We start from the raw sequence: 26,381 nt of genomic DNA, 5'->3' as shown, positions 1-26,381 counted from the left end.
TATCCAGGTTAGTGTTATGGCTGACCCTAATGCTTGTGAATTCCCTTCAGAGGTTGTTGTATAATAGTCAGTCTATGGCAAAAAAGATTAAATAGTTGGAGGCGGTTCTAAATCTCTATTACATATTGCTGGACAGATTTCAACAGCTTTTTACGTGTCCTCCTTGATGGTGTATATTTGCCCAATTTAATCGGGACTTGCGCAAAGTTTATGCGTGTAAACATTAAGGTCTCAGATTGCAAATCGTGTACACTGCATAATCTACTCTACCGTACACAGTCACATAGAATTCCACAGTAAAACTTCTATCAAAAAGTACGCAAAAAAACACGCAAAATAGACAGTGAAAACGGTGTGTATATAAAGATAAATGTCCCCCCTTAACAACCACAGACGTAAATGTACATCCTGGTGCGGAGGTACTTGGCGCACCAGGACGTACATTTACGTCCTGTGTATGACCGCGAGCATCGGAGCGGTGTTTGCATCATACACTGCGGGTCCCCACAGCCGAGGACCCGCCAGTAATGGCCGACATCCGCAATTGCGCGGATGTCTGCCATTAACCCCTCAGATTCCGTGATCAATACAGATCACGGCATCTTCGGCAAAGCGCATGTTAAAATAGATAATCGGATCGCTCGCAGCGCTGCCGCGGGGATCCGATCATCTGTAATGGCCACCGGAGGTCCCCTCACCTGCCTCCGGCCGTCTCCTGCTCTGGTCTGAGATTGACCAGACCAGAGCAGAAGATAGCCGATAATACTGATCAGTGCTACGTCCTATATACAGTGGTCCCTCAACGTACGATGGTAATCCGCTCCAAATGGACCATCGTTTGTTGAAACCATCGTATGTTGAGGGATCCGTGCAATGTAAAGTATAGGACAGTGGTCTACAACCTGCGGACCTCCAGATGTTGCAAAACGACAACACCCAGCATGCCCGGACAGCCAACGGCTGTCCGGGCATGCTGGGTGTTGTAGTTTTACAACATCTGGAGGTCCGCAGGTTGAAGACCACTGTTAGAGGAAGTTGTACTCACCTGTCCCCGCTGCTCCGGACCATCACCGCTCGTCACCGCTGCCCTGGATGTCGCCTTCCATCGCTGTCGCCGTGTCCCCGGGGTGTCCCCGACGCTCCGGCAAGGCCTCTGCTTCCCCGGCACCCTCGCTTTCCGTCGCCGCCATCACGTTGTTACGCACGACGCTCCTATTGGATGACAGGACGACGTGCACAGCGACGTGATGACGACGATGGAGAGCGCCGACGATGCAGAGGATCCTGAAGAGGACGCTACGGAGCCCCGAGGACAGGTAAGTGATCGTCACCGGAGCTCACGGGGCACCGTAAACGACTATCCGGTGGCAGCTGAAGCAGTCTGCGCTGCCGGATAGCCGTTTATGTGATGGCCCCGACATACAAAAGCATCGTATGATGATGCTGCCTTCAACATGCGATGGCCTCTGAGAGTGATCGTATTCTGAAATGATCGTATGTCGGGGCCATCGTAGGTCGGGGGGGGTCACTGTATATCACTGAACAATATTAGCAATCAAATGAAATAAAAAGTGTAAAAAATATATAAATTGAAAAATGTAAAAATAAAAAGTGAACAAAAAGTGAAAAATCTCCTCCCCCCCAATAAAAATTGTCCCTTTTTCCCATTTTACCCGAAAAAGCGTAATTTTTTTTAAAATAAATATATTTGGTATCGCTGCATGTGTAAATGTCCGAACTGTCAAAATATAATGTTAATGATCCTGTACAGTGAACGGCGTAAACGTAAAAAATATTTTTTTTTGTCACATTTTGTTCCCAAAAAATGTATAAAAAGTGATCTAAAAGTTTTATATATGCAAATGTATCGATAAAAAGTACAGATGATGGCGCAAAAAATGAGCTCTCATAACACCCCATACCATATACGGAAAAGTGAAAAAGTTATAGTTGGTCAAAATAGGGAGATCTTAGATTACTGATTTTGTAAAAAAAAAAAAAAAAGTTTGAGATTTTTTTAAGCGGTACAAAAATAGAAATGTATCTAGCCATGGGTATCACAAAATAAAGAACACTGTCACTTTTACCGTAAAGTGTACAGTGTGAAAACGAAACCCTCTAAAATATGCAAATTTGTGGTTTTCATTAAAATTTCCTCCCTTAAAAATTTTTTTGGGGGTTTGTCCTACATTTTATGGTAAAATGAGAGATTTCATTACAAAGTACAATTGGTCACGCAACAAAACAAGCCCTTATATGGGTCTGTAGATGGAATTATAAAAGAATTACGCATTTTAGAAGCAGGCGAGGAGGAAAAAGCAAACACGCAAAAATAAAATTGGCCTGGTCCTTAACCCCTTAAGGACCAAGGACGTACCGGTACGTCCTTGGTCCTGCTCTCCTGATATAACGCGGGGTTACACAGTAACCCCGCGTCATATCATGGCGGGCCCGGCGTCATAGTGAAGCCGGGACCCGCCTCTAATAGCGCGCAGCGCCGATCGCGGCGCTGCGCGCTATTAACCCTTTAGCCGCGCGCTCAGAGCTGAGCCGCGCGGCTAAAAGTGAAAGTGAAAGTTGCCGGCTAGCTCAGTCGGGCTGTTCGGGATAGTCACGGCTAATCGCGGCATCCTGAACAGCTGACAGGACAGCGGGAGGGCCCCTTCCTGCCTCCTCGCTGTCCGATCGCCGAATGACTGCTCAGTGCCTGAGATCCAGGCATGAGCAGTCATGCGGCAGAATCATCGATCACTGGTTTCCTATGAGAAACCAGTGATCAGCATAGAAGATCAGTGTGTGCAGTGTTATAGGTCCCTATGGGAGCATAAGAGATCAGTGTGTGCAGTGTTATAGGTCCCTATGGGAGCATAAGAGATCAGTGTGTGCAGTGTTATAGGTCCCTATGGGACCTATAACACTGCAAAAAAAAAGTGAAAAAAAAAGTGAATAAAGATCATTTAACTCCTCCCCTATTAAAAGTTTGAATCACCCCCCTTTTCCAATAAAAAAAAAACTGTGTAAATAAAAATAAACATATATGGTATCACCGCGTGCGGAAATGTCCGAATTATAAAAATATATCATTAATTAAACCGTTCGGTCAATGGCGTGCGCGCAAAAAAATTCCAAAGTCCAAAATAGTGCATTTTTGGTCACTTTTTATATCATTTAAAAATGAATAAAAATTCCATAAGTCCTATCAATGCAAAAATGGTACCACTAAAAACTTCAGATCGCGGCGCAAAAAGAGTCCTCATACCGCCCCATACACGGAAAATAAAAATGTTATAGGGGTCAGAAGACGACAATTTTAAACGTATTAATTTTCCTGCATGTAGTTATGATTTTTTCCAGAAGTCCGACAAAATCAAACCTATATAAGTAGGGGATTATTTTAATCGTATGGACCTACAGAATAAATATCAGGTGTCATTTTTACCAAAAAATGTACTACGTAGAAACGGAAGCCCCCAAAAGTTACAAAATGGCGTTTTTTTTTTCAATTTTGTCGCACAATGATTTTTTTTTTCCGTTTCACCGTAGATTTTTGGGCAAAATGACTGACGTCATTACAAAGTAGAATTGGTGGCGCAAAAAATAAGCCATCATATAGATTTTTAGGTGCAAAATTGAAAGAGTTATGATTTTTTAAAGGCAAGGAGCAAAAAACGAAAATGCAAAAACTGAAAAAACCCCGGTCCTTAAGGGGTTAAGGGCTTCATGCACCGGTATTTAGAGGTTCAAAAATACATCAATCTAATTTTCAAGCTTTTTTTTTGCGTTTTTTTTTTTTTTACTTTTTGAGGAACATTTTTGTGTTTTTTGGCCGGTGTGAGGTGAAAAAATCAAACCCATGAAAAGAGCGGTCCGAATTTTTCATGGGTTTGCTTTTTTTCCCCTCACACCGGCGTGTGTAAGTACCGCAGTAAAGTGTGAACATAACCCCAGCACTGTGGGGCCACAATGTAAGGCTATGAGGCAGGGATAGTGGAGAGGAGACAGGATGGCGGAGCTGTATACATGATATATACCTCTCCCATCCTCCATCCCTGTCCTGTCACAGTCGGAGGAGGCGGTTCTGAGGCCCCGGTAACCAGGCAGCCTCCCCGGTGATTGGGCGGCCGGAGGTCACGGAGGAGGGGCGGCCCGGAGCTCAGCTGTGAGGGGGCCGAGAGCACAACAACCGCAGCCCGGACACCGCTCACTCCGTCCCTGATGTGCACATCCTAGCTCCGCTACCGCAGCCCGCCGCACCCCCGCCGCCTGCACCGGGATGAGAAAGAGAAGCGAGCCTGCGGCCCGGGAGCATGACGGCTTCGGAGCGGCCCCTCTGGACCGGGACTGCCGCCTGAAGAACCTGAGGATCCCGGGGAGCAGGGGGCACTATCTCCCGGACTCAGACTCCGACAGCAAAGGCATGAAGAGGTTCAGCAGGTACGGGGGGGAAAAGCCGCATGCGTCATCCGTCCCGCCAAGGTGAACGGACCCACTGCAGCAGCTTAATGCGGCACCTGCACAGGGCAGTACACGGGATGGGGGGTGTCTTCTTCAGCCCACTATACTGATGTAGACTGCTGAGGGGACCGGGAGATGACAGCATATGGCTCCAAGTTATGTGAACAGTGCTCTTACAGTGCATGCCCGAAGGCTGTTGTAGTTTTGCAACAGCTGGAGGCACACCAATTGGGAAACTGAGACTTATGGTATGTGTAACTGTATGCTGACCTATACTGTGCCGTATCCATTCACTTTAGGTGCTCTGCTCTGCTAGTGACTATGTCCAGGCTGTTTCTTGAAGTTTTTATTTATTTATTTGCAGTTTATGATGATTTTGTGACCCATAAAATAAAAGTATCCCATGATCAGTAGTCTACATTCAATCCATTAACAGTGATAGGTCAGCGCACCATCATATATACCAGTGGTCCCCAAACTGTGGCCCTCCAGATGTTGCAAAACTACAATTCCCAGCATGCCTGGACAGCCGTTGGCTGTCCAGGCATGCTGGGAGTTGTAGTTTTTGCAACATCTGGAGGGCCACAGTTTGGGGACCACTGATATATACCCCGCACAGCATCTAAGTACTTCTGAAATGTTCTGTACATTAGCACCAGTTCACACAGTGATGTGCTGCGATATTAAAGGGTACCTGTAAAGATGAACTCTCACCTTGCATGTGGAGAGGTAGGTCCATGCTGGGGGGGTACAGTTGCTAGGCAACCATATGATGCCCAACTAGTTCTGTGCACAAGTTATATTCATAAGAAATGTGTTGGCGCACAGAACTGCGTCTCTTGTCCCCATCTGAAGGACAGGTGAGAGTTTAAAGTGTATCTGTCATTTAAAATAAAAATAACTTTGGCACATGAATTGTTTTGATGGGTCAGGGTCTCAGTGCAGGGTAATGAGTGTGGAGAAGTAATTGGAAGCGCACTTCACTCCCCAGCTCACAGCAGTTTCCATCTAGTTCCTCAGGACTCGCCGTTAGGCTTATAATGTGGCTGCAGGATGGCGATCACTGAGCTGGGGAGTGAAGTGCGCTACCACCTGCTTCTTCCCGCTCATTCCAATGATCAGTGGAGTTTTAGCACTGAGACGCTGACCGATCAAAAACATGATTTTTGACGTATCTCTGAAAGGTGTGTGTGTGTATATTGGGGCTGGGCGGTATACCGATTCATACCAAATACTGAAATTTTTTTCCTGCACAATATTAAATTTTCCCCATACCGCAATACCGGTTTGGCCCCTCCCCCTCGGAAATAAATGATCAGCCCAGCGCTGCGCTGTCCCCATTGGGGTAAATACTCACATATCACCCGCAAGCGCTGATCTCCTCCTCGTCCTGTTTTTTGCGGCCGCCGGCGCTGACACTCTATACTGTACGCTGTATCCCTATGCCCGGGCTGCAGAAGGTAAACAAAATAAACTTTAATGCACGTTCCTACGTTGGCCTCACGCTCTTCCTGCGGACAGGAAAGTCGGAGAGACGTCAGCCTATCACCGGTCGCAGCGATGTTCCGCGCCGGCAGGTGATAGGTTGAGCGCACTGTCATGTAAGAATCCGGCTCCATACATGACAGTGGGCTCAGCCTATCACTGGCCGAGGTGGAACATCGCCAGTGTTTTGTTTACCTTCTGCAGCCCGGGCATAGGGATACAGCGTACAGTATAGTGTCAGCGCCGGTGGCCGCAAAAAACAGGAGGACGAGGAGGGCAGCGCATGCGGGTGATATGTGAGGGCAGCACTGGGCTGATAATTATTTTATTTTTTTGGGGGGGGAAATACCGTTATTTACCGTGGAACCGCCATAAGTTACAAAAATACTGTGATACACATATTTGGTCATACCGCCCAGCACTAGTGTGTGTGTGTGTGTGTGTGTGTGTGTGTGTGTGTGTGTATTTATATCTATCTATCGTGTGTGTGTATATATATATATATATATGTGTATATGTATATGTATTTAAAGGAAAACTGTCACCAAGTTCACCCCCACTAAATCGAATACACTGGATTATAGTGTGGGTGAACAGGAATTCAATGAGAGGTCACTTACGTTTTTTCCTCCAATTGCCTTTGAGTTATGCGTTGGTAAATTCCGTTGTTTGGCTTCTGCATCTCGCTTCAAGGCGGGGCCCCTGCTGGTTGTCTGCCTCTGACGCTCCTAAGCTCGCCCACTTAATTAGCATAATAATAATAATCCTAGTGACGAGGAGTCTCGTGGGGCATGCGCCTAAACCTTTCATCGCTGAAGCCTCACTACTCCCAACTGTAGTGAGGGGCCGGCACATGCGCAGTAACAATGGCCAGAGCGTGAAAAGTCTAATTCTGCATTATGCCGAAATGATTTTGTCGTGTGCAGCAGAATTCCATTGAAAACAATGGGAGTCGTCTTCAACGGAATTTCCAAGCCAAATTTTTCCATCTTATTCTGGATGGAAATTCCGCTGTGTGAACGGGGTCCAAATGTACTTTTTACAGGTACTGTATACGGTGCTGATACAACTGAACATCCTGTATGATTTTATTCCTTGTAGACACTGTAGACCAGTTTTGTATCAGTAGACAAGTTCTTCATTCTCCCCTGTTCTTCTATGTGTGCTGCATTCTGTGGTCAAATGTGCTGAAACTGCAGAAACCCCCTACATGGACTGAGGCTGCAGAAGAGATTATACAGGCCTTAGTCATCAAAAAAAACTATCTGTGCCCTATAGCTGTATATGTGCTGTGGATTCACCTTAACATATAGGAGACAGCGTAGGAGAATTGCTGTATTTATTTAAAAATAATAAATGATGAAAAAGGTACATTAACCCCTCTACTGTAACAATACGCCAACATACAGTAGAGGGTATATTATGACCTACCTACAGTTCGTTCCTCAGATGCTGCAGGGGATCTGAAGTAGAGCTCTGTGCAGGACGGTTTTCCTAATTCCGCTCCCGCTGGATTTCTGACCTTTATCACCCGCTCCCACAAGGTGTGTGTCCACTCCCAAACATTCTGTCACAGCTTTTAGAGAGAGTACCCTTACTGCCATTTCATTGCCCCTTTGTGGCATTAAAGGACTCCATGTGATTATGCAGAAACTGTAGTGTGTATGAGACTCCATTCACAATACTTACTGTAAGATCATCCGTCTGTAATTCCATCAGAACTTATGGGAAGGAAAAGCTCAGCATTCCGCATTGTTCTTCCTGTCAAATGACTCCATTAGGGAGAACATTGGGCATAGTTGTCCTCCATCGATCAATAGGACCTGTGCTACTGTCATGGTTTCTGTTGTAATGGAAGCCATGATGTCAGTGTGAACAGAGCCTTACAATGATCGCTGGGGTTTCCGACCTCTGGGACCTCCCGCCATCTCCAAAAAGGCACCCCCGAATCTCTTTGCTGCATGGAGCGGTGGGGTTGGCATATACTCCATGCATTGAGAGAGCCACACATACAAAGTACTGCGCTTGTGTGCTCCCATAGAGCACGCATGGAGTGCGTACCAATCCTGTGCTCTGTGCAGTGGGGAGATTGTAGGGGAACGACCTCTAGGATAGGGGATAGGTTAATCCCTGCTATCCAGCTTAAGGGTAGGGTCAAACACACAGCACATCCGCAGCATATTTCATGCTGCAGATGTGTGAAATATGGCCAGGTAGCTCTGTGTGTCAGCTCATAGCAGTGGGTTTCCTGTTGGCGCATCCGCAGCGTGAAATATACTGTGGATGCACTGTGTGTGACCCTACCCTAAATTAACTCTCTACTAACCAGAATCTGACTTCTGATCAATCGTTTATGGGATCGTTCATGTGAATGGCATGTGGTTTCCACATCAAAAGCCACACTGTTAATACCCATGTGAACATGCCCCAAGGCTCTTTTCACATTGTGTCTCGCATTCTCCCATTGGAGGTAAATGTAAGAGCAGTGTTTCCCACTCAGAGTGCCTCCAGCTGTTGCAAAACTACAACTCCCAGCATGATGGACGATTAGACAATCATTACAGTATGCAGTGTTTCCCAGCCAGGGTGCCTCAGCTGCTGCAAAACTACAACTCCCACCATGCCCGTAGAGCCAAAGGGTGTCTGGGCATGCTGGGATTTGTAGTTTTGCAACAGCTGAAGGCACCCTGGTTAGGATACATTGTGTTACAGAGATTCCCCTCTTTGGATAAATATGCAGTATAACTGGGTGCTTTCCCAGCACATACAGTAAACTTATACTGCTGACACAGTGTGAATATAGTCTAATAAAACAAGCGGTTATAGAGCAGACCTGTCAGATCTCATTTTCAATTCTAATAGGCACAATTCCTTTTGTTAAGTAGAGAAAAATGTTGCATAGTTGACACTAACAAGTGACACCCCGTTTTGGTTTTTTCTTGTTTTTTTGAAATTTTTTATTTTTTTTTCTACAAAATTGTGTGGGGAAAATGTGATTCCATCCTGTGGTCTGTGATGTGGCTAGCCCCTATAACCTGGCCATCACCATGGGAAAGCTGGTGGTTGCAGAAATGGCTTTCTCCTCCAGCGTCTCTCGTAAAAATGCACATCTAGATAGATCAGCTTTATTGTAAGAACATCCTTCCTTGTTCACTTCTTGTTACATTGTTGGGTTTTTTCCAACTTGTATTTACGTAGCGTTACATAGAGGGGTTATTGTTCTGATGCAATTCATAACAAGCGTTTTTAGTAATAATTGTCTAATGCAATGCATTAGGGAATTGTATAGGTTCTGCATGGAAAGTTCCCTAATGGGGATTCAACAGTAGTCTATAGTCCACAGGTGAATATATACATGAAAATTCAAGACTTTATACTAGTATATAAGGTTAACATCACTAAAAACCACATGAATTGATGGCAATAACACTACAGCCATAAAGAAAGTGTGTACTGGGGAGGGTAAATAGACTATGGTATATACCGTATATACTCAAGTAGGGTGGCCTAAAGAAGTGCGCTTGCGCACGAAATAGTTATTGCTCACCTGGATTCCCTCTCTCCCAATCTGTTGTGTCCTGCCGTTTCACAAATAAATCACTGTATTATTCAACATGGTGAGTGCCATCTTTTCTTCTATAAGACTGTATACTTGAGTATAAGCCAAGGCGCCTAATTTCACCTAAAAAACCCAGGAAAAGTTATTGACTCGACTATAAGCCTAGGGTGGGAAATACATCATCCCCCTGTCATCATCCAGACCCCCATCATTAACAACCCTGTCATCATCCCCCCCTTCATTATCACCACCTGTCATCATCACCCTGTCATCATCCCCCCCCCCCATCATCACAGCCCTTCATCATTCCCCCCTCTTCATCATCACCGCCTGTCAATCCCTTCATCAGTGGTCTTCAACCTGCTGACCTCCAGATTTTGCAAAACTACAACTCCCATCGGCTGTCCGGGCATGCTGGGAGTTGTAGTTTTGAACCACCTGGAGGTCCGCAGGTTGAAGACCACCGTGGCCTTCGTCATCATCCAGACCCCCCTTTAGTTTTCTACTCACCTCCCCTCGGTGGGAAGGAAGGGTGAGCTGGTCCGGGCCATCTATGCTGCAGGGACTGTCCGGTGGGGAGGGTTAGTCGTTGCGGGCTGTCCATCTTCCCTGGGAGGCCCTCTTCTTTGCTCCGGCCCCGGACTAGTGACGTTGCCTTGATGACGACGCACGGGGACGTTCATGCGTCGTCGTCAAGGCAACGTCACTGGTCCGGGGCTGTGCCGGGAGCAGAGAAGAGGTCCTCCCGGTGAAGATGGACAGCCCGGAACAACTAACCCTCCCCACCGGACGGTCCCTGCAGCATAGATGGCCCGGACCAGCTCACCCTTCCTTCCCACCAAGGGGAGGTGAGTAGAAAACAAACGGGGGTTCTGGATGATGACGAAGGCCGCAGTGGTCTTCAACCTGCGGACCTCCAGATGTTTCAAAACTACAACTCCCAGCATGCCCGGACAGCCAATGGCTGTCCGGGCATGCTGGGAGTTGTAGTTTTGCAACATCTGTAGGTCCGCAGGTTGAAAACCACTGAAAAGGGATTGACAGGTGGAGAGTTCACTCGAGTATAAGCCGAGGGGGGCGTTTTGAGCACGAAAAATCGTGCTGAAAAACTCAGCTTATACTCCAGTATATACGGTATAAGTTTACCATTAAAAAATAAATATACCTTCAAAAATATATACAGTACAAAAAACAAAGTAACAATGCAAAAAGATGATAAAGTCTGCATTAAATCAGTACCAAGTATAATACTCGCCACTAGTGCACATGTACCTCGAGGTCTCAAAAGCCCAGAGGGTGTTTCCCAACATGGGGACACCAGGGATGTTTAGCCATGTCCTCTTTATCTAGTGGTTTTCAGTGAGACGGGATAGGCAAATACAAGCAGGCCATGAGAGTAATAAAGAAGACATGGGCTGGACTTCTGGGCATGTACAGTGCTGGGAAAGCATCATTTGTATAATGAGGGTTCTGGAAAGGACTATGGAGGTATAAAGCAATGCTCAGAATAATGATAGGCCTATGTAGCAATGTGTGGTGTAATCTAGTAATTACTTTTTAAGTATTATATACAACAGAATGCTAAATATTGCAGTGCACTACTGATTTTCTGTTTAACCAATAATTGGAGTATAAATATAATTGGAGTAGAATTGTGAACGCAATAATAGCCTTGCTTTTTATAACAGCCTAGATGCTGTGATTCCTATTGACTGCGGCACCTAGGTGATTAAATGGCTGGGATCAGAGCTAGCTCCAATGCAACCTACCGACAGTGGGATTTGGCTGCTCATAGCAGCTAGCATGTGTATCCTGAACATATCAGTACTCTCAAGAACATAAACTTTTTACATGCCATTCAGAGCGCTGAGATTGCAGTTTATAACCAGGTGAATTGCGCACCAGAGCGATTGACTTACGGCCAGCTGCTCAGTCAGACTCAAAGCAGTGAATTAATCTGGTTTGACGTTTGCCTATAAGGGTAGGTTTACGCAACAGAATTTCTCCGCTAAACAATTTTGGTGCAGCAGCCTCCCATTGTTTTCTAAAGCATACACACTACTGATTTTCCACTGCAAAATCTTTGTTTTCTGCAGCCGGTCACTGACCTTAGTGATCTTCTGCCATGTAGGTGTTGATGTGGCAGGAGATTTAACAGGTTAATAATAGTTTATTTTTTATTAGATTAAAGGGTTTATTCCAAGACTACAATGTTAACCACAATGATCGCCTTCAGGAGCCAGCGATCACTTTATAAACTAAATTTACAAAACCCAGGGCACAAGATCCCTTTAGGGAAAAACCCCTTAAAATATAACTTTTATTGAATATATAAATGCTAAAACCTTTAAAGTACAACCTGTGACAATAGTTAAAATTTCAGTGTCACAGGTCCAGTTATAAACAGGATTGGGGATAGACCCCTAGTCCTTAGTATATGGGGAACTGCAGTTTCCCCTATTCCTGGATAACTATGACACACACTTAAAACCCCCAAATTTGCCCCCTCTACTAGTTGGATGCCTCAGCACCGTCCTCAGGATGGTATATGGGCAAACATCCCTCCACGTGGGCCTCGTGTCCTTATATAAGGTAGGTGCAGGGATGTGGAATTTCTATCGCCCGACGCCCGGGACTAGCAGTTTTGGGCGCCGGGCAGGTGAATTTGTCCGGCCCTTAGCCCGGCTTCGGCCAAGCAGGGCCGGACCTGACAAGCGCGGTGGCGATCTGCAGACTGTATGGAGCGGCTCCCGACTCCTGCCCGCTCCATACTCTGCAGCCTGTGTCCTCTGAAGCAGAGCAGGGGAGATGAGAAGCTGTGTATTTGTCTTCTCTCCCCTGCTCTGCAGACGTGCGGGGGGAGATGAGGGGGTGTGGCTTCTTGCTCTGCAGACGTGCGGGGGGAGATGAGGGGGTGTGGCTTCTTGCTCTGCAGACGTGCGGGGGGAGATGAGGGGACGTGGCTTCTTGCTCTGCAGACGTGCGGGGGGAGATGAGGGGGCGTGGCTTCTTTCTCCCCGTGCAGACCTGCGTCCTCTGCCTTCACTCCCCCCAGCTGTAGCTGAGGGGAGGAGCGGACGCACGTCTGCACGGGGAGATGCTTGCGGTGCTCACAGGGAGTATGGAGCGGGCTCGGGATTCCTGCCCGCTCCATACTCTGCAGCCCCCGGGGGCGCCGCTAATAGCCAGCATGCAGCGATCGCCGCGGCTGGCTATTAACCCTTTGACAGCGGCGTCTAAAGGGACATGTGAATGCTCCCTGGTGTGCTAGTGGGGTGGGGGGCGATCCACTATGGAGGTAGCCGGAGGGCTTACCTCTGCTTCCTGCTGTCCCGCTCTGTCATTGATAGATCCTGGCTGGACCAGGCTCTATCAATGGATCACAGAGCTCACAGATTAATAGAGTTCAATAGAACTCTATTCATCTGTATGAGGAATCTAATGATTCCTCATAAGTCTAATAAAGTGTAAAAAAAAAAAAAAAAAGTTTTAATAAAAGTTTGAAAGACACACATTAACCCAGTGGTCTTCAAACTGTGCCCCTCCAGATGTTACACAACTACAATTCCCAGCATGCCAGGACAGCTGTTGGCTGTCCGGGCATGCTGGGAGATGTAGTTTTGCAACATCTGGAGGGCCACAGTTTGAAGACCGCTGCATTAACCCCTTCCTCACCCCCCTTTTCCTATATAAAAACATGCAAACATAATAAAAATAAACATATTTGGTATCGCTTCGTGCGTAATTGTACAACCTATTAAAATATAACATTATGTATCCCGTACGGTAAATGTAAAAAAAATACCAAACCACAGATTTGCAATTTTTATAATATCCCAGAAAAAAATGTTAAAAAGCGGTTAAAAAGTCAGATCAATACCAAAATGGTACCGATACAAATTATGGCGCAAAAAATGAGCCCTCATACAGCCTGGTATGCGGGGAAAAAAATAAAGCTACAGGGGTTAAAAAATGGCAATTAAAAAAATTAGAAAAAGTTCAGAATTAGTAAAACCTGACGTAAACTATACAAATCTGGTATTGCTGTAATCAGGCGGCCTAAAGTATAAAACTAACATGTAACCTCAACCACAAGATAAATGGCGCAGAAAAGAAAAACCACCAAATCTGCTAAATTATCTTTTACTATTTCAATTTTACTTCCTTTAATATATATATTAAATGTTATTTAAAAATTAAAAGGTATCATTATAGTAGGTAGTTATGGCTATTATAGGGCGAGGAGGAAACAGAGCGTAAAAGCGAAAATTGGCCGGACAAGTGGATCGTCATGAGGGACAAGTAGATTTTGCTCCTTTTTAGCCCCATGAACAAGTACCGTAGTTTTTTTAATAAAATTTCCACATCCCTGTAGGTGTCAGGCTGTTATCATCCTGCACCCGTTCACCTGCCAATCACCCCCTCCTCTCTTCTGAACCAATCAGTGTCCTACCTATATTTTAACCTGTCTGGAGATCAGCCAAGAAGGATCCCTCTTTGCCAGTCACTCTATTCACCTGTAAGCTGACTCTGTCTTCATGCGCTGCGCTTCCGTCTCCTGCCCCATCACGTGTGTCACATGACTGTACCATAGCCTCTTTTCCGCTCGCGCATGCGTGCAAACTTTTACAAGTGTACGAGGTCATTCTTGGCTGATGCGCATCATCACTTGCTTATGTGCGCGGACTTTAATTTTGATCAGTCTAAGAACTTATTCTGCGCTTGCGCGCATACCTAGATTGCTTATTCCTGTTGACAGATATAAGCAATATAGGTATGCATGCAAGTGCAGAATAATAAGTGTGTTATTGGCTGATCTCCAGACAGGTAAAAATAGAGGCAGGACTCTGGTTCAGAAGAGAGGAGGGGGTGATAGGCAGGTGAACAGGCGCCAAATGATGACAGCCTGACACCTAACTTATATAAGGACGCGAGGCCCACGTGGAGAGATGTTTGCCCATATACCCTCCTGAGGACGGTGCTGAGGCACCAAAACTAGTAGAGGGGGCAAATTTGGTGGTTTTAATGTGTGTCACAGTTATCCAGGAATAGGGGAAACTGCAGATCCCCATATACTAAGGACTAGGGGTCTATCCCCAATCATGTTTATAACTGGAAGTGTGACACTGAAATTTTAACTATTGTCACGTGGTGTACTTTGAAAGTTTTATAATTTATATATTCAGTAAAGGTTATATTTTAAGGGGTTGTCCCTAAAGGGATCTTGTGCCCCAGGCTTCGTGCCCTGGGTTTTGGAAATGTAAGACTACAATGTATCACCTATCCTTTTAGACAGGTGTTGAGTATCTGATCACATGAATGATTTTTCCTTGTTGTCTGAGTGGGGCGGCATTTGAGTATGCACGCTCTCGCTCCATTCACTTCATGACTGCTGAATATGTCCTAGCATTGTATTCACTGTACACTGCACTTTCTATCCTGTCCCTTAGTCACTGAGTCACTGTCCACCATACTGTCTGCCCCTTAGTCACTGTCCACCATACTGTCTGCCCCTTAGTCACTGTCCACCATACTGTCTGCCCCTTAGTCACTGTCCACCATACTGTCTGCCCCTTAGTCACTGTCCACCATACTGTCTGCCCCTTAGTCACTGTCCACCATACTGTCTGCCCCTTAGTCACTGTCCACCATACTGTCTGCCCCTTAGTCACTGTCCACCATACTGTCTGCCCCTTAGTCACTGTCCACCATACTGTCTGCCCCTTAGTCACTGTCCACCATACTGTCTGCCCCTTAGTCACTGTCCACCATACTGTCTGCCCCTTAGTCACTGTCCACCATACTGTCTGCCCCTTAGTCACTGTCCACCATACTGTCTGCCCCTTAGTCACTGTCCACCATACTGTCTGCCCCTTAGTCACTGTCCACCATACTGTCTGCCCCTTAGTCACTGTCCACCATACTGTCTGCCCCTTAGTCACTGTCCACCATACTGTCTGCCCCTTAGTCACTGTCCACCATACTGTCTGCCCCTTAGTCACTGTCCACCATACTGTCTGCCCCTTAGTCACTGTCCACCATACTGTCTGCCCCTTAGTCACTGTCCACCATACTGTCTGCCCCTTAGTCACTGTCCACCATACTGTCTGCCCCTTAGTCACTGTCCACCATACTGTCTGCCCCTTAGTCACTGTCCACCATACTGTCTGCCCCTTAGTCACTGTCCACCATACTGTCTGCCCCTTAGTCACTGTCCACCATACTGTCTGCCCCTTAGTCACTGTCCACCATACTGTCTGCCCCTTAGTCACTGTCCACCATACTGTCTGCCCCTTAGTCACTGTCCACCATACTGTCTGCCCCTTAGTCACTGTCCACCATACTGTCTGCCCCTTAGTCACTGTCCACCATACTGTCTGCCCCTTAGTCACTGTCCACCATACTGTCTGCCCCTTAGTCACTGTCCACCATACTGTCTGCCCCTTAGTCACTGTCCACCATACTGTCTGCCCCTTAGTCACTGTCCACCATACTGTCTGCCCCTTAGTCACTGTCCACCATACTGTCTGCCCCTTAGTCACTGTCCACCATACTGTCTGCCCCTTAGTCACTGTCCACCATACTGTCTGCCCCTTAGTCACTGTCCACCATACTGTCTGCCCCTTAGTCACTGTCCACCATACTGTCTGCCCCTTAGTCACTGTCCACCATACTGTCTGCCCCTTAGTCACTGTCCACCATACTGTCTGCCCCTTAGTCACTGTCCACCATACTGTCTGCCCCTTAGTCACTGTCCACCATACTGTCTGTCCTGACATACTTTCTAGCAGGGATAAAGCTGGGGCCCAAAAAATATGATCTTTGCTCTTCAGGCTTCTAAAAATTATCAACATTTTTATTTTTTCCCCTTCATTTTGTACAATGTTGTTGTTTGTTATATAGGGGATGACATGCAGTATGACTGTTAGTATTTGACCTGGCGTCTAAGAACAATTCTTCTGAGCTGTTTGTCCAGGTTACACACTTCGCTCCCAATAACCTTGTTCAGGTCACGGTTGTTTCTTTCTAAGTGACTCACAATAAGATAAGAGTCCAGGTACCTTTTTCTCAAGGCAGCAAAACACTTACAATACAACATAATACTAAGGACTTGGGCTGGGATCACATGCTGTGTTTTTTGTTGTCTTTTATTTTTGTTCACTCCGTATGTGAGACCAGGTTAGTCCCACAGACTTACAGAAGTTTGTCCTGTTTACATGAGACAGAGCCGGGAGAGAACGCACTTCTCCTGCCTCTTTCACGTGACTGAACACTCCAACCCCAACAATAAAAACTTTTTGTATGTCTCTACAACATATCAACCACTGGGGTCATGCAGTCCTTGTATTTTAAGATATATTCATATTTACTGTATATACTGAAGATTTTATTCTATTTATATTGCTTACACAGCATTAAAGGGGTTATCCAGGAAAAACTTTTTTTTTTATATATCAACTGGCTCCAGAAAGTTAAACAAATTTGTAAATTACTTCTATTAAAAAAATCTTAATCCTTTCAGTACTTATGAGCTTCTGAAGTTAAGTTTGTTCTTTTCTGTCTAAATCCTCACTGATGACACCTGTCTCTGGAAACGCCCAGTTTAGAAGATGTTTGCTATGGGGATTTGCTTCTAAACTGGGCATTTCCCGAGACAGGTGTCAGAGAGGATTTAGACAGAAAAGAACAACCTTAACTTCAGAAGCTCATAAGTACTGAAAGGATTAAGATTTTTTTAATAGTGGTGGGTCTCTTTGGCCAGTGAAGAGTTCCATAAAGGCTTGTGTACCCTTATCCACATTCTGATCTGGGAATCCTTCAGCCCCCTGATATGGGCACCATTGGATGCTTTCACTCTCACCTCTTGGCTTCTTGTAGATGTTGTAGGTCAGGTGATTTTCAAAAAGCCTTCTGCAAAAAATTACAAGATCCAGAGAAGAGCACTGAAAAAAAAATTATACTGTATATACTCGAGTATAAGCCGAGTTTTTCAGCACGATTTTTCGTGCTGAAAACACTTCACTCGGCTGATACTCGAGTGAACTCTCCGTCTGTCAGTGGTCTTCAACCTGTGGACCTCCAGATGTTGCAAAACTACAACTTCCAGCATGCCCGGACAGCCATCAAGGCAACGTCACTAGTCCGGGGCAGACCCGGAGCGATGAAGAGGGAAAATGTACAGCCCGGAACAACTAACCCTCCCCACTGGATGGTCTCTGCAGCATAGATGGCCCGGACCAGCTCACCCTTCCTTCCCACCGAGGGGAGGTGAGTAGAAAACTAAGGGGGTCTCGATGATGACGAAGGCCGCAGTGGCCTTCAACCTGCGGACCTCCAGAGGTTTCAAAACTACAACTCCCAGCATGCCCGGACAGCCGTTGGCTGTCCGGGCATGCTGGGAGCTGTAGTTTTTGCAACATCTGGAGGTCCGCAGGTTGAAGACCACTGATGAAGGAATTGACAGGTGGTGATGATGACGGGGTTCTGGATGATGACATGGGGGGGGGGGGGATGATATATTTCCCAGCCTAGGCTTATAGTCGAGTCAATAACTTTTCCTGCGTTTTTGGGGTGAAATTAGGGACCTCGGCTAATATTCAGGTCGGCTTATACTAGGGATCGACCGATATCGATTTTTTTTTAGGGCCGATACCGATAATCTGTGATGGTTAGGGCCGATAATTTATACCGATATTCCGGTATAAGTTATCGGCTATTTATCCCCCGCGACACCGCTGCACCCCCTGCCTGTTCGGGGTTCCTCCTGAGTCCTATCACCGCGACCGCACCCCCCCCACCGCACCGCTCCGGCCCCATTGCCTCCCCCATCCCCGGTTTTACCTGTTCCCAGGGCCCGGTGTCCACTCTACATCTGGCTCCGGTGGCGTTCTCCTGAGCTGTCACTGTGCGCACTGATGGTGAAGTTGCGTCACGTTACTCGTCATTGTGCACAGTTGCAGGACGCAGCAGGAGCCAGAAGTAGTGTGAACCCCGGGAACAGGCAAGTATAAAACCGGGGATGGGGGAGGCAATGGGGCCGGGGTGGTGGGTGCGACGCGGTGGGGTGGGTCGGTTAGGGGGGTGGTCGCGGTGCGGTGGGTGATGCCTTATCGGATTATCGGCAAGGTAATTGCCGATAACGCCCAAAATCCTGAATATCGGCTGATAATATCGGCCAAACCGATAATCAGTCGATCCCTTACTTATACTCGAATATATAGGGTACCTAAAAATTCTATTGTAAATGTTATTTTCCTGATATTTAATCTGACAATCTGACTACTACGGAGTAAATATGGTCTGAAAAGCAAACTGAAGCCAGTGAAGTGATTTGAGAGCTGTAGAATGAGATCATGGTGCCGTAGCTGATGGCAGTAGTGCCTGGCACACTGCCTGATTACAGTGCCCTCTCCCTGGGTTTTTCTCACAGCTTTCATTTGAACATATTGCATCCTATAAATAGGTAACAGCGTACAATGTCAGGCTGGCATCATATCCATTTCATTTAGAGATGCTATTTTTTTCAGTTATTTGAACACTTCTTAACACATAGTATATGTACAATGCTTTCAGAAACTCTTCAGAGCCTTTCAAATTTTGCGGCCTTGTACTAAAGAAAAATTCAATACCCATAATGACAAAATAAAAACTGAATGTTAGAAATCTTTAATCATTTTAATTTAATCTTTAAATTTTTAAAAGAAAAAAAGTAAAATACAGTGATCCCTCAACATACAATAGTTTCAACATACAATGGTCTTTTCTGGATCATTGTTAGTTGAAACCAGACTCATCATACAATGTACAGACAGTCCAGATTTGTGAAATGTGTCAATGGCCGGAAGAACCGACCAATCAGAATGGGCATTGACTGGTAAAACCCCTGTGTTACTGAAGTGTATGCACTGACTGATGTCTGGTAGAGCCCCCTACAGTACAGGGAGGTATTACATGTTCTGTACACTTTACCTGTACCAGGGTTACCTGCTCCTCTGGACACCAGGTGAGGGCGGCTCCATCTAACTTTTTTAGGACATTGCATGTACATAGACCAGTGTTTCCCAAGCAGGGTGCCCCAAGCTTTTGCAAAACTACAACTCCCAGCATGCCCGGACAGCCAAAGGCTGTCCGAGCATGCTGGGAGTTGTAGTTTTGCAACAGCTGGAGGCTCCCTCCTTGGAAAAAACTGACATAGACAGTGATTTACAGCTCCCAGCAGATCTTTATTACTTTTATATGTAAGGATTTGCTTTATCTGTATTAGTTATCTACTTATTTTTCTTTAATCCTCACTTTTTTTTTCCTATTTTTGGATGCCATTTTGGGGCTTTACAACCAATTACCAGGTTTCCAGAGAGTTCTGGTCTCAACATACAATGGTCGTCCCAGAACCAATTAATATTGTAACTTGAGGGACCACTGTATTACATTGACCTAAGTATTCAGACCATTTGTTTAGTATTTAATTGATGAACCTTTGACAGCCTCCAGTCGTCTTGGATATTAGGACGTAAGCTTTGGGGATTTTCTGCCATTCTTTTCTGCAGATCCTCTCAAGCTCTGTCAGGTTGGATGGGCACCATCAGGAAGCCATTTTCGGGTCTCGCCAGAAATGTTCCATTGGGTTAAAGTCAGGGCTCTTGTTGGGCCACTCAAGGACATTTTACAGAATTGTTCCTAAGCCACTCCTGTGTTGTCTTGGCTGAATGCTTAGTCATTTGGGGAGATTTATCAAACCCTGTCCAGAGGAAAAGTTGCTGAGTTGCCCATAGCAACCAATCAGATCGCTTCTTTCATTTTTCAGAGGCCTTTTTAAAAATGAAAGAAGTGATCTGATTGGTTGCTATTGGGTGACTCAGCAAATTTTCCTCTGGACAGGTTTTGATAAATCTCCCCAACCTTTGGCCAAGTCTGAGATAATCTGTTCAGTCGAGAGGCCACCATAAACCTTGGTGGCAGATATTCTGCCAAACTCTCCTCTCGGGGTGGGTTTGTCCAACTTTAGGATAAGCTGTATGGGAAACGTAAGTGATTGGGAAGGGATGTAAGCTTCTGACACTCCTTTGGTATCGGCTTACCTCCTCAAAAGACAAAGGATCTGAGAAGTAAAATTCTGCATGCCCAGTTCATCATCCTTCTCATGCTGATTTAATCTGTCAAGGAAAAGTCAAATGGCCCCAATACACATCAGATGGTTGGCCAGCCTTGCAGAATTCAGATGGTTTGGTGGATGCATGTCTAGTGTATATACCACTATTGAACCTCCCAACCTTCCCTGGTCAAGTATTCATGTTTCCTCTGTGAGGAAAGGAGGGATAAGCCGCAGCCAGACAACTCTGGTGCCAGGTTTTCCCTCCTAGAACAATGGGGTTGTGCAGAAAAAAGCCTACACACTATCTATTGGTGAATAGCCGGGTGGCTACCGTACACCTTTTGTCAGCTTAACCTGCCAAAGGTGGCAGGTTCAGCAAGCTTTAATATAAGGTGTTTGGGCACACAGGTTTTTCTGCCTTAGGGTATGTTCACACTACGGAGTTCCCCGCGGAATTCCGCAGTGTGAACTGAACATTAGTGTGAATGGGTCTCCGCGAGACCAGTTCACACTGCGGAATTTCAGCGGCGGACAATTCCGCAGCTGAAATTATTCCGCGCAAAGAAAGAACATGTTCATTCTTTGCGCGGAAGTCCGCGAGCACTGCATAGCCGTCAATGGTGACGGCGCAGTGCCGCGCGGTCCTTCCGCCGCCGGCGGCTGCCAGTCAATCTCCACTTGCTGAATTCAGCGAGCGTAGATTCCGTTCACACTCTGTAGTGTGAACATACCCTTAGGGTATGTTCACACTGAGGAATTGGGGCGGAAATAAAGCAGAAATTTTCTGCCTCAAAATATTGTTACTGTTCCTCAAGAACTCTCAGAGATTTCGCGCGGAAATCACGTGGAATTCCGCGCGGAAATGTAGGTTTTATGCGGAGGAAGAGTATCAAGTATTTCTATTCATAACATTTATTTATTTATTTTTTTCATGCGGATTCCGCGCAGAAATGCTTCTGACTCAAAAAAAAAAAAAATAACATTGATCTCTATGGGAGAACGACGCTGATTCCACCTGAAAGAAAGAACATGTTCTTTCTCTTTAAGCGGAACAGACTTCCTCGTCAGAATTCTGCTTGGGGAAATTCCTCAGTGTGGACATACCCTTATTTTGTAAAACTGCTACTGCAGTTTTTGAACCAAAGCCAGAATTCGATTCTAAAGGAATGAACAATATAAAGGAAGGACTTATACCTCTCCTTGCTAATGGATCCACTTCTGACAAAGAAAACACTAGAAAAAAAACCTATGTTGAAACCTAGCCAAAAGAGGGTAATCCAGGAAAACTAAACTAACTTCTTCCAAATACAGCACCACACCTTTCAGTTTTTTGGGATAACCCCTTTAAAGGCTATGTTTACATGGCAAAAATTCTATTGTTCCGCTTAAATTCTGTTCTGCAAAGCCTGCTGCTGAATTTTAAGTGGAATTTTCGGTGTTCTCGAAACACAGAATTCTGTCAAGAATTCTGAGTTCAATGGGATTTTGCCCAGAAAGCAGAATTTCCGTGGCAGAATTTTCACTGCGGAAATTCTGCCGTGTAAATGGGACTGTGGAATCCCCATTCAATTTAATGTGCAGAATTGCATACATTTATAGACATTCTGAGCTGAATTTTCCAGCAGAATTCCACACGGAAATTCTACCGGATGAACAATGCCTAAGGCTGCATGCTGTATATAATATAGGTTGGCAGCATAGAAATCTGTTACATTAATCTTTAATTTATGCTCAGGTTTTACTTGAGATTCATTCTCACTGTATTCCATATCGTTCAGCATTTGTCAGACAGCGGTTATTTTTGGATTTGAATATTATTATAGTAAATTACAGCCTTGCTACAATATTGCTGACTTATCTTTTTTGCCTGAACACAGCTGTCAGCAGATGGTAAGACCTGGTATTCCTTTTGTGTGTTTTAATGCTTTTGTTTCCTTATCGGATCATTGTTCATTACATTCGCTAAAAAGCGCTGGAGATGCATCTCCTACAATTTTGCTTACTATACTTTATAAAGCCTTTATGGAGTGTGTCCCAATGAGAAGTAGCTTATTACTGGCATCTACACAGAAGCCACATGTTATGTATTCAACTATAGAAAAATGTATTTTACATGTAGCACTCTATACTACACTGTTGCATAAAAAGATCCCCATGTATTTTGCATATTTTGCTTGCTTCCCTTGTGATAAATGAGGTGTGACATAGCAGTGACCCTTCAGAGTACAGAATGTGACCGCAAATTGGCTGCTGGTGGTCACTTGACAATGATCAATTCAGATCACTGCGGCAGCGCGGCTACATTTTATTCTGATCTAATCGCCGCAGGGATCAGATCAGTGTCGGACGAAGGTCCCCTCACCTACCTCTGCAGTCTTCCCAGCTTCTTCTGCTCTGGTCTGAGATCTACCCATCCATAGGTGTATGTCTGATGCAAGCGAGCACTAGCATTAAGAAAATTGGAATGAGACACGTTTAAGGGAGGTCAGGTAGGATCTCAGTTTACCCCGTACAACCACTTTGCCCGTTTCCCAGTAGAGAAGTGGTTCTGAGCGATGCACTGTGTTTGCACTATCAAATTCCAACCACCACCCCCCGTAATTGGTCAATGAACGACTCATCCTTGATCAGGAGGGATGGGAAGCGAAATAAGATATCAGAGCCCCTTGGAGGGAGAGGGTAACTGGGGAATGATCCGATATAACCAAATCTTCAATGCTCACAGCCTGAACCAGAGCGCCTTATCACGCGCTAACAAGAAAAGGATCAATACGGGACCACGACTGGTTGGCTAGATTGCCAAAAATGGGCAGTTTTCCCCATTAGATGCATAGATGTTATAAATGCTAAAAACCTCCCTGTTGTGTTCCAACTGAAGGTGAGAGACCCTCCCCTCTGAGTCTGCTACATGAGAGAGTAATGTAAATGGGAAAGATTTATGTATTAAAGTCCTAACCCCTGCCTTGCCCTCTACAGCTGGTGAACCATAAACATGCCCGACCCACTGCTGCTACATCCAAAATAAATCCTCTCCGGGTAAATGGGTTTCTTGCAGTAAGACTATATCAGGTCGAGACTTTTTCTAGTAGGGAAACAGGAGCCTGCATTTATGAGACCTTTCACATTCCACCTTATAAAGTTAGCCATAATGGGGGTATAAAGTGGAACCTGTCGGCTAAATAAATAGTAACACCGGAGCAGCAGCAGTGCATCGTGCAAGGCACAGTGCAGTATGTACAGGATACAAAAATGGCATGCAATGAGAAAACATAGGCACATAGCAAAATAACAATGCCACATACAGGCAGCAAAAATAATTAAAGGGATAGAAAAAAACAAAAATCAAGCTTCTTGGAGACCTAGGACACACCCTCATAAACCACAGGGCCTGACCAACCTGGGTATGGGACTCCCTTTTTTCGGGTGATAGGGGGGAAAAAATCCTTCATCAGGAACATAGTCACATCTGCACTCCCCCCAGGCCAGTAGGGTAGAAAGGCACTGGTCCCTATCCCCAAAACGGAGATAAATAAAAAGAGAAGGGGGCAGACTGGCCAAGAAAAAAGAAGGGGGCATACAGACGAACCAAGAACATAAAAACCCGAGGGTCAGCAGCAGAATGTGATGCAGTCCCGGAATCTTGACACGGAGTTCACAGGAAAGACGAAAGTTCAGCCCGGTGAGTAGCACCTGTTGCTATTGCGCTGGTTCCGTGGTGAGCGTGGTCTCTTGTGACGGTCCAGAGGTGTCGGTGAGTGGGAACCATCGTCGTTTGCCTTGAGCGCATTGGAGAAGAAGACACCAGAGCATGGTCCAGGGCTGCAGCAGCCGCTTCCGGATTCTTGTAGACCGAGATGGCCCTGTCAGCATGGAACACCCTGAGGAGTGCCAGATACTGGAGTAGGAATCGACAATTGGATTTATAGAGGGAGGTGCAGATAGAACTGAAGGCTCTGTAGTGTTTCGCCGCCTCTTCGAATATTAACAGTCGCATAACATGGACTACAAGCGGCTGGGACTTGCATCTGTATGCCTTCAATATAGCAATCTTGTCGTTAAAGTCCAGGAGACAAAGGATGACCTGGCGTGGCTGGTTCGCCAGTGCTGGGGGGCAGAGGCAACTGCTGATCCAATACTGTGTGCTTGCTCAACCCTGCAGGGGTAAGATCAGCCCAGGGCTTTGGGAACTTCGTGCTCGCAGAAACTTTGCAGGCCAACTGAAGTCACCAACTCCTTAACGCCCACTATGTGCAAATTTATTTCTCCTTGACCTATTTTTTAGGTCTTCTAGTTTCTCACTCATCCGGGAAAGCTCATATTCAGCAGTCTGTAAGCGCCGCTCGCCATCTCGCCATCTTTGAGTGATGAAATATGGTGTTCTGCCTCACCAATGCGGCAGGAGTGATCAGCAACTTCTGGAGCGCAGATCTGAGGGCTTCCTCCACAATGCGCTGTACACTGGGGGAGATTCTTTGTGCCATCTCTGCTGCCAGCAGTGTGTATTCTGTCTGGTGGCACTGACTGGCACTAACAGGAGGTGCATTGTCCTGAGAGCTGGGGAGGGTCATCTGCACCTTTTTTAGTGAGAGTGCTGGGGCCAAGAGAGGGCTAGGAGCGGCACCCATGAGCTCAGCACCCGTATCAGCGCTCAGAGAAGAGGGAGGTGCGGTCTCATTACCAGTGGGGGCCGCAGGATTAGCTGAGCCGGGAAGTGCGGCTGCCATTTTAGCAGTACTGCGCTGCAATGCTGTGAGCTGCAGCGGCGTTGCTGGAGACTGCGGACCGCACAGCTGTAATAATAATCTATTTAATAATAATAATTTATTTATATAGCGCCTACAGATTCTGCAGCGCTTAGTGGTCCATGGTGGGGACTGTAGTGGAGCTGGATTCAGCTGTCACAGGCAGGTAAAATAGCCAGGGAGAGCTGGGGGGAGCCGGAGCCTCCTTACTGCGCTGCTGCCATGACCCGCGCTGGAACCGGAAGTCTCAAAAGCTCTTAACTGTATACGAAGTATACAGTAATACTGAACATGTTTTGATGGCAAACACTGTAAATTGTGTGTTTACTCTGCTGGAACATTGTATCACTGCAGTGACCTTATTTCTTCTCCTTGGGGTAATGATCACTGCAGTCACAGTGTTTACAATATACAGGAATGTTACCTTTGCCAAGTGGACATGTTACTACTAAGTGTCAGTGACTATTGGAAGGGATCCTGGTACATTCACCTGAAGGCTAGCTGTGAGGGGAGATGACTGGTCATGATGGGGTCTTTAAAGCAGGGGTCTGAAACTGGTTTCCCCCCAGATGTTGCAAAACTTCAACTCCCATCATTCCTGACTGCCATTAGCTGCAGCAAATGGCTATCTGGGCATGTCAGGCATGCTGGGAGTTGAAGTTTTGCAACATCTGGAGGGCCGCCAGTTTGAGACCCCTGCTCTAAAGGATATGTGTAGTGGTCTCTCTGACTGCTTTTCCTGGACATGAACATGTTTCTGTATTACTCTATAACCATGCTGACATTTTCATCCTGGCTGTCAGTCACATAATCTCTTTTAGCCATTCGTGTTACATTTACAGTGAGAAACATGAGCTTGGCCAATATAGTATCTACTGAAAATATTGCTGCTACAATGTCCTATGTCAATAATGTCCTTTTCTGTATCAGTGCCGGATTAGTGTGGAAGTGTTTGTAATTCTGCAAAGAAAAATATTATAAGGGGTGTACAGTGCATGTAGAGAGCACCAGTCTGTAATGGAAGCCATACGCTTTGTGTGGCATTTCT

The 26,381-nt window shown here is 45.8% G+C and overlaps 2 protein-coding genes across 5 annotated transcripts in view; one reads left to right on the top strand and one right to left on the bottom strand.

The window, feature by feature from the left end:
- GINS1 (GINS complex subunit 1) overlaps window positions 1–14,094 on the bottom strand; it is a 65,701-nt gene extending 51,607 nt beyond the window's left edge. The window contains exon 1 of one of the 2 annotated variants that reach the window (XM_056567551.1): window positions 14,017–14,094. In XM_056567551.1, the coding sequence (XP_056423526.1) occupies window positions 14,017–14,091 (75 nt within the window). In that variant the 5' untranslated portion in view covers window positions 14,092–14,094. Of the gene's footprint in view, window positions 56–14,016 lie in introns of those variants that run through there. The other variant, XM_056567552.1, reaches the window with a different exon arrangement.
- Window positions 1–26,381, top strand: part of ABHD12 (abhydrolase domain containing 12, lysophospholipase) — a 117,266-nt gene that overhangs the window by 35,860 nt on the left and 55,025 nt on the right. For 2 of the 3 annotated variants that reach the window (XR_008891517.1, XM_056567548.1), the window contains exon 1: window positions 3,906–4,434. The exons of the other annotated variant lie outside the window; for it this stretch is intronic. Coding sequence is in view for 1 of the 2 variants with exons in the window: in XM_056567548.1 (XP_056423523.1) it covers window positions 4,274–4,434 (161 nt within the window). In the remaining variant the exon portion in view is untranslated. Of the gene's footprint in view, window positions 1–3,905; window positions 4,435–26,381 lie in introns of those variants that run through there. 3 annotated transcript variants of the gene reach the window in all.

Source organism: Hyla sarda, chromosome 3, assembly GCF_029499605.1.
Source record: "Hyla sarda isolate aHylSar1 chromosome 3, aHylSar1.hap1, whole genome shotgun sequence".
Taxonomy (NCBI): domain Eukaryota; kingdom Metazoa; phylum Chordata; class Amphibia; order Anura; family Hylidae; genus Hyla; species Hyla sarda.
The sequence above is the reverse complement of the archived record's forward strand: the minus strand, read 5'-3'. Positions and strand labels throughout refer to the sequence as shown.